The sequence below is a fragment of the Suncus etruscus genome, chromosome 8 (assembly GCF_024139225.1).
Source record: "Suncus etruscus isolate mSunEtr1 chromosome 8, mSunEtr1.pri.cur, whole genome shotgun sequence".
NCBI lineage: Eukaryota > Metazoa > Chordata > Mammalia > Eulipotyphla > Soricidae > Suncus > Suncus etruscus.
The window spans coordinates 6,941,290-6,958,741 of record NC_064855.1 but is presented as its reverse complement, the minus strand read 5'-3'; the positions used below and the strand labels follow the sequence as shown (position 1 = coordinate 6,958,741).

At 45.9% G+C, this 17,452-nt stretch overlaps 2 protein-coding genes across 3 annotated transcripts in view; one reads left to right on the top strand and one right to left on the bottom strand.

The window, feature by feature from the left end:
• Positions 1-17,452, bottom strand: part of TMEM123 (transmembrane protein 123) — a 639,759-nt gene that overhangs the window by 379,528 nt on the left and 242,779 nt on the right. The window lies entirely within an intron of this gene.
• The window catches only part of CFAP300 (cilia and flagella associated protein 300), a 30,561-nt gene continuing 26,636 nt past the window's right edge, over positions 13,528-17,452 (top strand). Inside the window, exons 1-2 of the mRNA XM_049778355.1 lie at positions 13,528-13,679; positions 13,768-13,849. Coding sequence (XP_049634312.1) covers positions 13,528-13,679; positions 13,768-13,849 — 234 coding nt within the window. The remainder of the gene's footprint in view (positions 13,680-13,767; positions 13,850-17,452) is intronic.

Sequence of the window (17,452 nt, the reverse complement as noted above, 5' to 3'; positions counted from 1 at the left end):
GCTTGAGAAAAAAAAGAAAAGAATAAAGAAAACACAACAAACTACTTAAGCCAACAGGCTTAGCAAATAGATACTACAGTTCTAAGAGTCGAATTCATCTATCCCAATGGAAGATTTAAGTTGCTTTCCAAAATGAATTTTACCTGAAGTGAGTTTTATTTTGAAAATGGCTTTCTTCCAAGTGGATTGGGAAGGAAGGCAAAAACTGCATCAAAGTCCTTGAAATAGTCTCAGAGTATTACAGGAAAAGACTTGAAAGATGTACCTGTCTGGGAAGCTAAGAATTTCTTTAATTCATATGAATCAAGAGCCAAAAGATGAGAATCAAGAGTAATGAAGATGAAAATGAAATCAGCCCTCTTGCATAAAACACCTCACTTTCCGATTTGTTTTTATGACAAGTTAGAAATTACACAGGAATTGGGGCTGGAGTGGTGGCGCAAGCAGTAAGGTAAACTGCCTTGCATGCACTATCTTAGGACGGACCATAGTTCGATCCCCGGCCTTCCCATATAGTCCCCTCAAGCCAGGAGCAATTTCTGAGTGCATAGACGAGAGTAACCCCTGAGCATCACCGGGTGTGGCCAAAAGAAAATAAAAATTACACAGGAATTAGAAGACAGAACTCAATTTTTATCCCTTTGACATAATTCAGAAAACTATCATAGGTAGACTGCCCCAGAGATATCTGCTAGTGTTTCTCCTACATGGAGCTTTTACTGACATTTATTCTGATTTCTTCTTGGGCAACTGCTGTAACTATCTTCCAGCCTACACATCTAAATAAATATCGATCAAACATACTTTGCTTTGGGGGGAAGAACACACCCAGCTGTGCTCAGAGATCTCTCCTAGCTGTGCTGGGCAACCATCAGTAGTGCCAGGGATCAAACCAGAGTCAGCCGCAGGCAACAAGTGCCTTATCACTATACTATATTCTATGGCTATGCTGTCCCCTCAAACACTTTTCCAAAGAAAATGTTAAATGTGAAAAAAGGAATCATTTAAGTTATAGTGCATTCAGGCTCAACATTTCACATATTTGGAAGGCAGGACTGTGTGTAAGCCTTCTAATTATATGAGTCCATGTTTTATTGTTATAGATCATAATTTCTAGAGTAATATTAAGGTCCTAGGGATGAAGCTCAGTGGTAAAGATGTGCCTCAAATACGTGAAGACCCAAACTTACCCTTTCTCCCTGAAAGCTTTACATATTATGACAAAATAATCTTAAAATATCTTTAAATGTTTCTTTTCGGGGCCAGAGATATAGCACAGTGGTAGAGCATTTGCCTTGCTCACAGCAGACCCAGGACAGATGGTGGTTCGAATCCCAGCATCCCATATGGTCCCCGGAGCCTGCCAGCAATTCCTGAGCACAGAACCAGGATAACCCCTAAACACCGCAGGGTATAACCCAAAAACCAAAAAATAAAATAAAATAAAAATAAATAAATAAATAAATAAATAAATAAATAAATAAACCTGGGGCCGGGCGGTGGCGCTAGAGGTAAGGTGCCTGCCTTGCCTGCGCTAGCCTAGGATGGACCGAGGTTCGATCCCCCGGCATTCCATATGGTCCCCCAAGCCAGGAGCAACTTCTGAGTGCATAGCCAGAAGTAACCCCTGAGCGTCACTGGGTGTGGCCCAAAAAACCAAAAATAAATAAATAAATAAATAAATAAATAAATAAATAAATAAATAAATAAACCTTTCTTTTCAGGTATACTATTTTGAGAATTTCTTGCTTTCAAAGAGATGGCTGTTTTGTATCCAATAGCTTCCATGATATGTTTAAGATAAAATTCAGGGGCCGGGAAGGTGGCGCTAGAGGTAAGGTGTCTGCCTTGCAAGCGCTAGCGTTGGATGGACCGCGGTTCGATCCCCCGGCGTCCCATATGGTCCCCCCAAGCCAGGAGCTACTTCTGAGTATATAGCCAGGAGTAACCCCTGAGCGTTAAACGGGTGTGGCCCAAAAAAAAAAAAGATAAAATTCAGAATAACTATCAATGAAATATTTTAGCATGTTTTTCATTAAAAAATTAAAACAATGAGGCCAGAGCAATAGCACAGCAGGAAGGGCATTAGCCTTGATTGCAGGTGACTCAAGTTCAAGTTTGATTCCCAACATCTCATATGATCCCCTAAGTGCTACAGGAATGACCTCTGAGCACAGAACCAGGAGAAACCCCTGAGGATTACCAGTGTGGTGAAGAAGGAAAAGTGGAGGAGGAGGAAGAGAAGACGGAGGAAGAGAAGGAGGAGGAGGAAGAGAAAGAGGAAAAAAAGAAAGAGAAGAAGGAAGAGGTGGAAGAGGAGAAAGAGAAGAAAAGAAGAGGAGGAGGAGGAGAAGAGAAGAAGAAGAAGAAGAAGAAGAAGAAGAAGAAGAAGAAGAAGAAGAAGAAGAAGAAGAAGAAGAAGAAGAAGAAGAAGAAGAAGAAGAAGAAGAGAGGAGGAGGAGAAGGAGGAGAAGAAGAGAGGAGGAGGAGAAGGAGAAGAAGAAGAAGAAGAAGAAGAAGAAGAAGAAGAAGAAGAAGAAGAAGAAGAAGAAGAGAGAGAGGAGAAGGAGGAGAAGGAGAAGAAGAAGAAGAAGAAGAAGAAGAAGAAGAAGAAGAAGAAGAAGAAGAAGAAGAAGAAGAAGAAGAAGAAGAAGAAGAAGAAGATGATGATGATAATGATTAAAGTAGTTACTATTTCCCAGCTACTTTTACATACATGTCTTGCAACTGCTCAGGATCCCAGCAAGTGGGTTCCGGTGAGGTGCAATTTAAAAGAGACCCCAGGCTTCCTTGCTCCTGCAAGGGGCTGGGAGGGGACTGGTGAACTTTCAACTTTCAGCAATTAGGAAGCAAACGCCTCTCCGGGAGTCAGAAGCTTCAGCAGGCAACAACGGGAGGACATGGCTCCATGCTCTCTTCGCTTGTCCAAATCACAGACCAAAATGGTGTCTCGAAAACACCCTCCTCCCTCTTGACTATTTTTAAAACATAAAATGGTCACGTGTATCTCCTTTGTATATCTCAGATGTATTCCCTTAACATCTATAACTCTTTTCAAAATCCTCATATAGTGACAATTTTGCCTACTGGATTTGTTATTTGATTGTTTGATTTTCCCCCTTTGAGATCTGTTTTATAAGCAATACTGGTAGAAGAGTATCTCTATAGATTTCAAGTTTGAACCAAGTTATGGGGAATGTTGGACTTTATTTGTTGGCCCCCAGATGCACCTACAATATCTTGTGGCATTGCTTCTCTTTTGCATAGGCACATTAAAATGGGAAAATAATACATATTCAAACAAGTTCTTATCTAATAGAGATGGGAACACAAATTTGGTAATGTAATTAGGCCTTTTACCCTGAACATTGGCATAATGATTTGGCTTAGACCTCAGAAGAATGGGCATCGCCACACACACCTGAACAATGGATACCATCTATGGAAACAACCACAATTGTCTATAACATTACCAGGATCCAGCCTCTACCAGGGAAGACCTACCACTGCTTTGGCATTGACTTACTCCAAAGACTGCTCCCAACACCCAGACGACTCAGCAACAGTCTGCATGCAGGTCAGATCGCTCCACATTTAATGGTATGCTGAAACTAGAGGATGCTCCACATCAGCCTGACATCGATGAAAGAAATGCACAGAATCCAGAGTCTTTAAATATAAGAATCTGATACCAACAATAGCTAAAGTGTGTGGCCCAGAGAGATAGCACAGTGGCATTTGCCTTGCAAGCAGGCGATCCAGGACCAAAGGTGGTTGGTTCGAATCCTGGTGTCTCATATAGTCCCCTGTGCCTGCCAGGAGTTATTTCTGAGCAGACAGCCAGGAGTAACCCCTGAGCACCGCCGGGTGTGGCCCAAAAACAAACAAACAAAAAAAAATAGCTAAAGTGTGAAAAAGTTTCACCAGGACCTTGAGAATGACTCGAATTGGATGGACTGGTATGCCACGCCTGGAACCCAGAGTCGGTCTTATGCCAATAAACTTCTGTGGTGAGGCCTTTTTGTAATCAGGTCAAGGATTTTCTTTTCCATTTTCTCCATTTTTCTGGACCTATGCAAACAATGGCGATTGCCACTATCACACCTTTACTATATTTTTTTTACTCTTATCCTTTAAGGAAAAAAATACAACTTACTGAACTTAAAAACAAATAACTGTAGTAGAATGCCTGTCTTGAATACAGGCAGGGAATGGGAAGGGGGAGGGTGTAATGTTACATTGGTGAAGGGGGGGGGGTGTTCTGGTTATGACTGTAACCCAATTATGATCATGTTACTTAAATAAAAAATATATTTAAAAAAACATACATATCTTGGCAGTATACCCCAGTATTCTGAACAATTAGGACAGTGCCAACTGAATTTTCAGGCAGTTTTATGTCAGCCCTCCTAAGTTAAGTTACCCCTGATCATTTGGGAAAGAAAACAGCAATGTTCTGATAAAGGCAGCTTTTGTAAAGTCATAGTAAAAGTAATTTGTTGGCATCATTGACTTCGATTATTAATGGCCATGTTAATGTAATGGTAATTGAGTAAACACTTACCACATTCAGGAACCCTGCTGAGCACACAACATGATCATCTTAATGCTCTCAAAGCCTTAACATAGCAGGGGACCATCTCCCCCATTTGACCGATAGGAATATTGAAGCACCAAGAGGATAGGACACTTGCCCCAAACAGAGTGTGCGGAATTGGAATTTGGAACCAAGATTAACAAACCCCTTCAGTTTGGACTATGATGTCATTTCAGGAATCTCTGTTAACATCTCTGTTTGTGTATAGGATTCAGTGTACCCAGGACCAAAAGTATCTATGGAGGGGGAGGGTGTTCTGTGTGGGTTTTGGCCAAATCTAGTAGTGTTCAGGGTCACTCCCCAAGGTGCTGGGACAGCCTTCAGGATCAGGAATCAAGCCCACACCTCCCGATGAAAGCATCACCCTGGCTCCCTAACGATCTCCTGTCCCCCAGCCTACAGTGCAGAGGAATAGGGCCTTGAAGGAATCAGTGTATTCAGAGCCTTCTTAAACATGATAAATCCAAAGTTAGATAACCTCCTGCTTGCCTTGTTAGCTTTCTAGCCCAGACTGCAGAGTGGATTGCTCACTAGCACAGGGTACACCAAAATTTAAAATACACACACACACACACACACACACACACACACACACACACACACACACACACAAGACATGTGCATTTGGGCACTCAGCAAAAACACTACAGGAAACCTGAATAAACTACAAATTAAGTGACCTTAAAACAGACAGTCAAACCACTGTAAAGAGTCATAATGAATTAAAAAAGCAACAACAACAACAAAACAGACATAGAATAACTGTTCTGAAAATTACAAAGCATATTTGGACCAAGTTTTTATTCTTTAGTTTTGTGTGTGTGTGTGTGTGTGTATAAACTGGTCCAGGTGTAGCGAACAGGCTGATGGCCAAGTTTGAAGGCCTACAGTCCGACTGACATAGCTCTGCTGGCTGGCCTCCAAGAAAGTTGTAAATCATTCCAGGCCATTCTTGAAGTGAATGCACAGGTACTTCTGTGTGATTTCTTGTCTACCCCAAGAACTCTTCCAAATATACTGTGGACTTGTGTGGGCATTCAGAGCTATCTGACCTTTTCCCACTCCACAATCTGTGCCATCCCAGACACATGTTGTGGGACAGAGGTCAGGCTTTCAGCTGACCAGGTTAAGCAAGAAGCAGACAGTCATGGCAGAGAGACTCACGAGAGCAGAAAGGCCACAGCATTAGGAAACGGTGTTTCACAATTATGGAAGACTCAGCCTCTGCTTATTAAGTTAAAGACTTTCGGCTGTCTTTGTTGTGTTTGGTTTGGGGCCACTCCTAGCAGTGCTCAGAGGATCATATGTGGTGTTCAGGGTTGAACCAGAGTTGGTTACATGCAAGGCAAGCTCTTTACCCCTGTAATATTTCTCTTGGACTCTATTTGTAATGGGAAGACAGGATGTATATGTTAGAAAAAGAGATGAAAGTGTCTTCTTTTTTGCCGAGTCTTAAGTCGTGTTCTTTTTCTATTTGTAGAAAATTTCTGGTTTTGAGAGAAATGCTTGCCATGGACAATGATTGTTTGGCTTTTGGGCCACACCAAGTGATGCTCAGGGTTACTTCTGATTCCGCACTCAGGAATCTCTCAGGTCAGCCTCATGCAAGGCAAACACCTACCTGCTGTATTATATCACTCTGGCCCCATGGAAATGTTTAAAGAAATGCCTAATAAAACTATTCATGCTCAAGAATACCAACTCTAAGTTTATTATACTGTGACCAATATGACTTAGCATTATGAGCCTGGCACCTATCCTCTGAAGAGCCAAAAAGATCCCCCAGGAATAAGCCTACTCGGGGAGATGGTAGAAAGAGATCCTGGGGGCCGGGAAGGTGGCGCTAGAGGTAAGGTGTCTGCCTTGCAAGCGCTAGCATAGGACGGACCGAGGTTCGATCCCCTGGCATCCCATATGGTTCCCCCAAGCCAGGGGCAATTTCTGAGCGCATAGCCAGGAGTAACCCCTGAGTGTCAAACGTGTTTGACCCAAAAAAAAAGAAAGAAAAAAGAAAAAGAAAGAGATCCTGGCACCAGGAGATGGGATGTTCTAGCCCAGATATGGAGTGAGGGTCAGACTTATTCCAGAAAATCTATGAGAGCCAGAGCAGTGGCATAAGCGGTAAGGTGTCTGCCTTGCCCACGCTAGCCGAGGACACACCATGGTTTGATCCCCCGGCATCCCACATGGTCCCCCAAGTCAGGAGCAAATTCTGAGCACATAGCCAGGAGTAACCCCTGAGCGTCACCGGGTGTGGCCCAAAAATCAAAAAAGGAGGGAGGGAGGGAGGGAGGGAGGGAGGGAAGGAAGGAAGGAAGGAAGGAAGGAAGGAAGGAAGGAAGGAAGGAAGGAAGGAAGGAAGGAAGGAAGGAAGGAAGGAAGGAAGGAAGGAAGGAAGGAAGGAAGGAAGGAAGAAGGAAGGAGAGAGGAGAGAGAAGAGAAGAAAGAAAGAAGAGAAGAAAGAAAGAAAGAAAGAAAGAAAGAAAGAAAGAAAGAAAGAAAGAAAGAAAGAAAGAAAGAAAAGAAAGAAAAAAGAAAGAAAGAGAAAGAAAGAAAGAAGGAAGGAAGGGAGGGAGGAAGGAGGAAGGAAGGAAGAAGAAAGGAAGAAAGAAAGAAGAAAGAGAGAAAGAAAGAAAAAGAAAGAAAGAAAGAAAGAAAGAAAGAAAGAAAGAAAGAAAGAAAGAAAGAAAGAAAGAAAGAAAGAAAGAAAGAAAGAAAGAAAGAAAGAAAGAAAGAAAGAAAGAAAGAAAGAAAGAAAGAAAGAAAGAAGAGAGAGGAGAGAGGAGAGAGGAGCGGGAGAGATAGCATGAAGGTAAGGCATTTGCCTTGCATGCAGAAGGATGGTGGTTCGAATCCCGGCATCCCATATGGTCCCCCGAGCCATCCAGGAGCGATTTCTCAGCATGGAGCCAGGAGTAACCCCTGAGCACTGCCGGGTGTGACCCAAAAACAAACAAACAAAAAAAAAAAAAAAGAAAGAAAGAAAGAAGGAAAGTCTATGAATACCATCTTAAAACTGAGTTCAGCTTTCCTTTTTTTTTTTTGATTTTTGGTTTTTGGATCACACCCAGCAGGGACCCTACAGTTCTCAGGGGTTACTCCTGGCTCCGAGCTCAGAAATCACTCCTGGCAGGTTCCGGGGACCATATGGGATTCCGGGATTCGAACCAATGACCTTCTGCATGAAAGACAAACACCTTACTTCCATGCTCTCTCTCTCAGCTTTCTAAAGTGTGGGGTGGCTTCTGTAATTGCCTACATTTCCCCCCACTCTGCCCAGTGGACTAAATGAACTGTGAGGCTTCCTGCAGGTAGAGGCCCTGCAGAGTTCATCTCTTGGAAATCAGAACAAGCTAGCAAGTCATGACCTTTAAGGTGTCCATTAAACTTAGGTGTCGTAATGGGGGCGAAAAGAGCAGTAGGGAGAGAAACCCATGAAGTCTCTTCAAGTTCGCCATTATTCAAGTAAGGACTTGAGCAAGGAACGTACAACAACAGACTCTAACCACCAGCTCTGTTTGGAAATGATTACCACAAGAGCTGGAAATGTTTACCTCAGAAAAGTTTAGAACTTTGGACTCACAGAAAAAAGTTAGACTTAAGGGCCAGAGTGATAATACAGTGGCTAGAGGGCTTGTCTTGCATACAGGGATCTCTGTCATCCCATATGTTCCCCCAAGCCTGCTGATGTGACCCCAAAATGAAACAGCAAAAGTTACAGTCTTGTCTGAAATTCAGTTCAGAGGCAGGTTATAAGCCTTGGGGTGTTAGGTTACACCTTATTTTACCCAAAACAAAGATTATCCCTGTTTGGGTGTTTTGTTTTGTATTTGTTTGTTTACAACATGATTTTATCCAAAACAAAGCTTGTCTTATATGTCATTCTGGGTGAGACAGGCTCAGAATAACCTGAGCTATCTGCCCTTACTATGTACTTAACTGCCCCAGCTGGTGGTGGTCTCTACACTCATTAGAAACAGTTCTGGGTTCAATAATTTTCAAAAATATACTTACAACTGAACTTTTTCTTCTTTCTGTTCCATCTCTTTAGTTTTTTTTTTCTGTTTTCTATTTTTTTAATAACTTTGCTTTTAGTCATCTTGAAACAAATGTATTATGATTTAGTTATGTCAACGATGTGATGCATTTTCTTTAAATAAATTATTTTTCAATAATTTCCTTTATTTTGGGGCCGAAGCAATAGCACAGCGGTAAGGTGTTTGCCTTGCATGTGACCAACACAGGACATATGGACGGTGGTTCGAATCCTGGCATCCCATATGCCAGGGGCGATTTCTGAGAACAGAGCCAGGAGTGGTCCCTGAGTGCCACCGGGTGTGACCCAGAAACTAAATAAATAAATAAATAAATAAAATTTCCTTTATTTTCCAGAAAAAATGTAAACACATGCAAAAGAATGAATCTGAAACACTATCTAACACCATTAAGAAAAATTTACTTTAGATGGATTAGGGACTATATTATAAAAAAAAAGAACTATATTATAAAATGACTATATTATAAAAGAAATCCATATTAATTCAATAGGTGTAAATAAAATTAATTAAAATGTCAATAATTGTTTAATTACAATATAATAATAATTGCTTATAAAAATTTAAAAACTCATTTCTGGGAAAGGTGGCAGCAATGCACCTTCGAGCAGAGGCCTTGGCCGAGCCTAGCGGTGCCCAGGGCCCTGTGGGGCTCACCATGCCCTGGTAGCCCTGATATGGGCGCCAGCGGCTCCAAAGCTCAGGGCCACCTGTGGCCGGCCCAGAGGAAGCTTTGATGCGTCAGCGAAGCTAAGTCGTTTATGACGTGATGGGGTTCTATGAGGAGACAATCATCACCAAGAAAGGGCAGACGCAGGCCAAGTTGAGGCGAGTGCCTAACAACTTGAATCCTCAGGGCCTGGTGAAGTTGAAGACGACCCGCATCCCTAGTGGGTGGCAGGAATGAGATTCCCCTGCCTCCACAAGAGAAACCCAGGCTCATGGGTGGCCTCCTCCGAGGATCCTACTGGGGCTACACCCTATCCAAACTCCATCGGGGTTCAGCTATGAATGGGATGGTCCCATAGTTGGATGTTGGCTTATGTGCAGACAAGAAGTGGCTGGCCTGCGCTACTGAGGGAATTACCAGCTCACCTTCCCCAGCAATCCCTGCAAGGCACATGGCAGTGCTGGTGAATTTTTTTTGGTTCCTGGGCCCTTGCCGCATCCCTAGTGGGTGGCAGGAATGAGATTCCCCTGCCTCCACAAGAGAAACCCAGGCTCATGGGTGGCCTCCTCCGAGGATCCTACTGGGGCTACACCCTATCCAAACTCCATCGGGGTTCAGCTATGAATGGGATGGTCCCATAGTTGGATGTTGGCTTATGTGCAGACAAGAAGTGGCTGGCCTGCGCTACTGAGGGAATTACCAGCTCACCTTCCCCAGCAATCCCTGCAAGGCACATGGCAGTGCTGGTGAATTTTTTTTGGTTCCTGGGCCCCTGCTTTCTTCCAAACTTGCCTAGGGAATATTCCGAACTAGTCCTGCTAGGAGCGACAGCACTTTACAAGCAAGGTTTGCTTTCTCCCAGCCTCTGGACTGTGGAAGCTGCACACAAGTGGGAACTTCCTTTTCCTTGATTTTCTTTCATACCTTTGTCAGAACATTTCAGCCATTTGCTAACTTGATTCCTCCTGTGTTGGACAAAAGCTGGAGGTAGTGTAAGTCTGATTGTGCCTGTCTGCCTGTTCCCACCTCCAGATGGACAATGAATGAACTGGCTGTAAGAGGACTAGACACTGATGTGAAAGAGATTTCCTTCCACCCAGGACAGGGCTGTGGCTGCCTGATCCTATGGAGTATTGCCCCACCCCATCTATTCTGATCCACTTTGCATCAGGTCTCTACACCCCACCCAAAAGAGGGGGTTGCCCCAATTGGCAGAAGACCTTCTACTACCCAGTGAGGAGGGAAAGCACTCTAGGGTTGATGGCAGTTACATTGAGGAGTCCACACCCTTAAGAATCTCCCCCATACCTTCAAGATCAAAGAAAAGTTCTGCAGTCTCTAAATAAGGACAGAAAGGAAAGATCAAGCATAAAAGGAATACTTAAAATGTGAAAGTTTGTAAGTAGTCTAGTCCATGATGTTGTTCGGGTAGAATTTGATTTCTACATCGAGAAAACTTTTTTAAAATTTCCTTATTGTGCAAGCTCTGTGCTTCAGGAGTGTGGGAAATGGCTTAGGAAGATTGACCCTCAATCTAGGAAAGCTGTTGTGTTTTATGTTGTTTCAATAAAATGATCTGATCTGTAGACCCTAAAAAAAAAAAAAAAAAAAAAAAACAGTTCTGGCAGGCAACTTGCTAGAGATACGAGATAGAAGACATAAAGACTATAAGTGTTTTACCCTCAGCCTGGTCTGGATTATTTCATGTATGACTCTGATTCAGACTCGTTCACCTGGGGTTGGAGATATGGTGCATGGGGTGATTTTGCATTGGGGTTTGATCCAGCCATTGCCAAAAAATAAAAATAAAAGACATTAGAGTCTTTCCTTGGTCTGCTGGAGAGAGGCTTCAAATTACAAACCCCATCTACCTGCTTGCTATAATCCACAACCGCTAGTTGGGTCTAGAACTATAAAAACCCAACTGCTAGTTACAAGAGTTTGAATGTTTGAAGCTTACTGGCTAGGATCAGATTGTTCTTTAAATAATCAATCTCACTTTGGTATATAAGTTCAGGATCTCTCACTATACTATAGGTGCTTGGGGATTGTTCTATGATTCACAAACTCCTCTCTGCAAGAGATGGCCACCATTAATCATAAAAACAACTAATATTTGAATGTTTTCTCTGTGCAGAAAATTGGTCCAAAAACATTTCATGGATAATTCATTGATCCTTACAACCTGTCAACTCAGTTGACAAACTGAATGAGGAGTCAAGGGATGCTTCTTCCTTTCGAGCACTGGGGCCTGGCCCCAACCATTACTCTATGTACATGGTAAAAGGAGAGGAAAGGAGCAGGGAATGAGAAAGAAAAAAAAATCTGAAAGACCACATGCATGGTTCCTGTGCCTTTTCACCTAATTCAAACCAAATTTTGTTCTATTTTTGTGTTGTAGGCTCAGGGCTTAACTCCTGACTGTGCTAGGGATCACTCCTGGAGGGCTCCAGTGCCAGGGATCAAACCCAGGATAGCCACATACAAGACAAGCACTTTACCCATTGTACTATCTATCTCTCTTCCTGCATCATGCCACATTTTTTTGTTTGTTAGGGAACCACACCTGGTGGCACTCAGAGGTTACTCCTGGCTCTACACTCTAAATCGCCCCTGGCAGGCTCTGGGGACCATATGGGATGTCAAGAATCGAACCTGGGTCCATCCCAGGTCAGCCGTGTGCAAACAAACACCCTACCACTGTGTTATCGCTCCCGCCCCACACCACATCATTTTAAGACACATTAACTACAAAGACAAGGAAACATGGATCTGAGAACAAAGGGACCGTAGAGCCTGGAGATACTAGGCCAAAACTTCGCACTAGGTGTTGGGAGAGGCACAATGGGAGTTCTCAGGGACTACTTCTGACTGTACACTGGGCACTGGGGTCCCATATATACCAACGATAGGAACCAGGAGCCAGAACAGGGAGGTGTGGGCAGAGCTACACACAAGACAAGCACCTAAATTCCTGTGTGTTCTTCCAATCTAGAACCCCATTTCAGGAAAAACGGGCTACCCCTCAGGCATCCTTCCCTTCAACAGCCAGAAAAGTGATTTTAGTGCATTCAGTTGGTCAAGATGATCCCTGAATATTTTGATATTTTATAATAATAATCTTGATAGCATTAATGACCTGAAAGCCACACACACAGACCTTTGGTATGTCACTTACGCACATGGTATATTTTACTGTATATATATGCAATAAAATATACATGTATATTTTATTGGACTTCTCTGGCCTTTCCATCCCTAACAGGCAAGCATGAGGGCCCCTCCCTGGGCGGCAGCTGGGGAGGCTGATTGGAGGAGGAAACTGGGACTTCGGAACATTTCATAAACTTCATTGAAGCAAAAAAAAAAAAAAAATCATAAAAAAAAGAAAAACAAGAAGCAAGTGTGAAAAAGACCAAAGCAGGGCGGGTTTGGTGCGCAGACTCCATCCGGGCGGGGGAAGCAAGTCGGGCCGCCGGCAGGGGGCGCGCTGGTTCCGCTTCCGCAGCGAGGCGCCTCGGACCAAGCGAGGCCACGCCTCTTGCGCGTCAAGCACCTGAGACCACGCCCCTCCTGGACGAGCACGCGAGGCCACGCCCACGCACGCCGGACGCTCGGCGCCACGCCCCTCGCACACTGAGCGCCCGAGGCCACGCCCCCGTGCTTGACGTCACGCCCCCTGCAGGCCTCCTGAGTGTCCGAGGCCACGCCCTCCGCACGGCCTCGCTTGGACGCCACGGCCCCAGATGCCGGCCACTTGGCGCCACGCCCCTCGCACGTCTGAGTGTCCGGGGCCACGCCCCCTCAAGCACACTCGACGCCACGGCCCCCCCGCACGGACGAGCGCCCGAGGCCACGTCCCTCCACACCTGAGTGCCCGAGACCACGCCCCTGCAGGCCTGAGTGCGAGGACACGCCCCCTGCGCGCCGGAGAACACGCCCCCTTCTCGCCCTGACACTCGACGCCACGCCCCCCCGCACGCCTGAGTGCCCGAGACCTCGCCCCCTGCACGCCTGCGTAGCCGAGGCCCCGCCCCCGCTCGGCCTCACACTCGACGGCACGCCCCCGCACGCCTGCGTGCCCGAGGCCACGCCCCCGCACGCCCGAGCGCCGAGGCCACGCCCCTTACGTCGGGGCAGTCGGGCGGCGGCGTCGGGCGGGAGAGCGCGCGTGCGTGTCCTTGGCGACGGCGACGGCGACGGCGATGGCGACGGCGTGGACGCCAGTCAGCGTGCGGCCGGTGGCGGGGGTGGCGGGGGAGCCGGGCGGCGCCAAGGGCTACTCGTTCAGGTTTCTGCCGCAGAAGCCCTTCCCGGCCCTCGGCGGCGCCCAGACGGCCGCCCGCCTCCGCCAGTGGTGAGGGCCGGCCGGGGCGGACGCAGGGGGGCAGCAGCCCGCGGAGGCCGCGCTGACGTCGGCGTCGCTCTCGTGTCTCCCCCCGCAGGTCGATGCTGGGCAGAGTGCGCGCGCAGGCCTTCGGCTTCGACCAGGCCTTCCAGGCCCATCGCGCCCACGACTTCCTGACGGTCGGTCGGTCGGTCGGTCGGTCTTCGACGCGCGGGCCGGGGGCGTGGGCGTGGGCCGAGTCCTCCGAGGTGGCCGGTGGACAAGGGCGCGGCTGGAGTCGAGGGAGAGAAAGGAGTGCTAGTGGGGGATCGTTGGAGGAGGAGGAGGAAGACTGGAAGTCGTCAAAGGTAATAGATGTATTGATAGGAGAAGGAGGAGGAGGAGGAGGAAGAAGAAGAAGAGGAAGAAGAGTAGTACTAGTAGGTAATAGTTGGAGGAGGAGGAAGAAGAAGAAGAGTAGTACTAGTAGGTAATAGTTGGAGGAGGAGGAGGACTAGAAGTCATCAAAGGTAATAGATGTATTGATAGAAGAAGGAGGAGAAGGGCAGTACTAGTAGGTAGTAGTAGTAGTAGTAGTAGTAGTAGAAGTAGTAGTAGAAGTCGTCAGAGGTAATATATGCAAGCAGAAGAAAAAGGAAGTAGTACTAGTAGGTAATAGTCGTCCTCATCAGAGGTAATAGTAGAAGATGGTAGTACCAGTGGTAATAGTAGTAGTAGAAGTCATCAGAGGTGATAGATGCAGGAGGAAGAAGAAAAAGAAAAGGAGAACAAGAAGAAAGTACTACTAGTAGGTAATAGTTGTCGCAGTAGTCGTTGTCATCGGAGGTAGTAGTTGAAGTAATAGTTGCTGAAGAAGAAGACGACGATGAAGTTGTAGGGAGTGGTAATAGGACCAGTAGGTAAGCATTGGAGTGGTAGAAGTCGTTGGAAGTAGTTGCCGAAGGTAATAGTTGTAGTAATGGAGGAGAAGGAGGAGGGGGAAACAGTAGGAGGAATAGTTGTCAGAAGTAATAGTTGGCGTAGGAAATAGTTGTAGTAATGGTTGCCGAAGAAGATGAAGTTGTAGTAGTAGTAGTACTAGTAGATAATAGTTGTAGTAGTACTAGAAGTCAGAAGTAGTAGTCGTAGGAGGTAATAGTTATAGTAATGGTTGCCGAAGATGATGATGATGATGATGATGATGATGAAGTTGTAGGGAGGAGGAGGAGGAGTGGTACTGGTAGGTAATACTTGTAATAGTAGTAGAACTCATCAGAAGTAAGCGAGGGCAGAAAAAGTCGTCAGAAGTAAGAGCACTAGGTAATAGTGGTAGTACTAGCCATCGTCATAGTTAGTAGTCGCAGTTGCTGTAGAAGTGCTGTCTCTCCTTCCCTCCCTGTCTGTCTCTCTTATTCTCTCCTTTCTCTTCTCCCTCTCCCTCCACTTTCTCTAACTCAAACCCTCAGAATCATTATTCTAACTTGCCCCCACTCTCACTTTCTTTTTTTTTTTGTTTTTTGTTTTGGGGTCACACCTCGCTGGGCTCAGGGGTTCCTCCTGGCTCTACTCCCAGAAATCACTCTTGGCAGGCTCTGGGGACCATATGGGATGCCGGGATTCGAACCACCATCCTTCTGTATGCAAGGCAAATGAGCTACCTCTGTTCTATCTCTCAGGCCCCACTCTCACTTTCACTCACTCAGTCTTCTCCTCTTTCTCCCTTTCTCTCATTCTCTGTCTCACTCTTTTCTCTCACTCTTTCCTCTTTTTGTTTTGTTTTGGGTGTTGGGCCACACTTCGGGTTTCCCAGGGCTGACTCCTGGCTCTGCACTTAGGCTCTCTCCCTGGCAGTGCAGGGACCCAGCGCCTTCTGCTGTCCTGCTCTCCTCCCCTTAGTTTTTTTTTTTGTTTTTTTGTTTTTTTTTTTTGTGGTTTTTGGGTCACACCCGGCAGTGCTCAGGGGTTATTCCTGGCTTCATGCTCAGAAATTGCTCCTGGCAGGCACGGGGGACCATATGGGACGCCGGGATTCAAACCGATGACCTTCTGCATGAAAGGCAAATGCCTTACCTCCATGCTATCTCTTCGGCCCCACTCCCCTTAGTTTTTATTGCTCTTAGCCCAGCACACTGATTTCTTAGGCCAAGCCCCACATTACTTTGGAGGTTTTTGCTTTTTTTGGTTTTCCTTCCATTAACATCAGATCCACCTCACCAGAGCAAGTTTCCGACTCTAGCTAAAAATTTCAAAATAAGAAATTCTAGGGCCCGGAGAGATAGCACAGCGGTGTTTGCCTTGCAAGCAGCCGATCCAGGACCAAAGGTGGTTGGTTCGAATCCCGGTGTCCCATATGGTCCCCCGTGCTTGCCAGGAGCTATTTCTGAGCAGACACCCAGGAGTAACCCCTGAGCATCGCCGGGTGTGGCCCAAAACCCAAACCCCCCCTCCCCCCAAAAAAAAAGAAATTCTAAAACAGGTGTGTTTTGTTTTTGGGGAGTAGTTGCTATTTTATTTGGGGGTCACACCCAGCGGCACTCAGTGCTTACTCCTGGCTCTATGCTCAGATATCACTCCTGTGGAACGGTAAAGCATCTGCCTTGCAGGCGTTAACCTAGGACAGACCATGGTTCAATCCCCAGGCATCCCATTGGGTCCCCCAAGCCAGGAGCAATTTATGAGCACATAACCAAGAGTAACCCCTGGCAGAGTCACTCCTGGCAGGCTGGGGAGGGGGGACATATGGGATGCTGGGGATCAAACCCAGGTCAGCCACTTGCAAGGCAAACAGCCTCCCCACTGTGCTATCACTTCAGCTCCCCAAAACATGTTTTTAAATGGTCACAGGCAACTACTTTGAAAAGAGAGAAACGGCCCTCAAAGGTGCAAGTCCTAGAGGAGCCATATAAAAGAAAACGTTTCTGACTGAGGTAGACCCTGAAAGATGAGTAGAAATTTTTCAGGTAGACAACAATATGGGCTTCTTCTAGAAGACAGTTTTTTAGGAAGACAGTAAAATTTAAAATATCACAAACGTATTAGCATCAGTGTGGAGGGTTTTTCTGAGTCCTAAACTAGGAAGTAATGTGACTGAATTGGAAACTAGTTACACTGTCTTCCAGACAGTGTGTGGTGTGTGGTGGTGTCCAAATTAAAAGTAGCGGGGCCGGGCGGTGGCGCTAAAGGTAAGGTGCGCCTGCCTTGCTTGCGGTAGCCTTGGACGGACCGCGGTTCGATCCCCCGGTGTCCCATATGGTCCCCCAAGCCAGGAGCAACTTCTGAGCGCATAGCCAGGAGTAACCCCTGAGCGTTACCGGGTGTGGCCCAAAAAAACAACAACAACAAAAAAATTAAAAGTAGCACCAGAGAGAGTGAGGGCCTGAGAGATAGAACGGAGGTAGCTCATTTGCCTTGCATACGGAAGGATGGTGGTTCGAATCCCGGCATCCCATATGGTCCCCCAAGCCTGCCAAGAGTGATTTCTGGGAGTAGAGCCAGGATTTATCATTTCAAGACAGATAAGGCATTGAGAGTAAGGCAGGCAATGACATACTGGATGTCAGAAGCTCTGACATTGTTGGCTGGAGTGGCAGGCGATATCCTTAGATGTATGGGAAATACACAGGAGTGAACAAGGAAATGAGGTCAGTTTTAAGAGGGATGAATTTGAGGTGTAGCCAGGAGTGATCCCTGAGCACAGAGATGGAATAAAACCTGATCACCACTAAGTGTGACCTAAATAAATTTGAAGTAGATTGGAGACTAGTTGAGAGAATTCAGAGTTTAAGGAACTTGCCTTGCATATG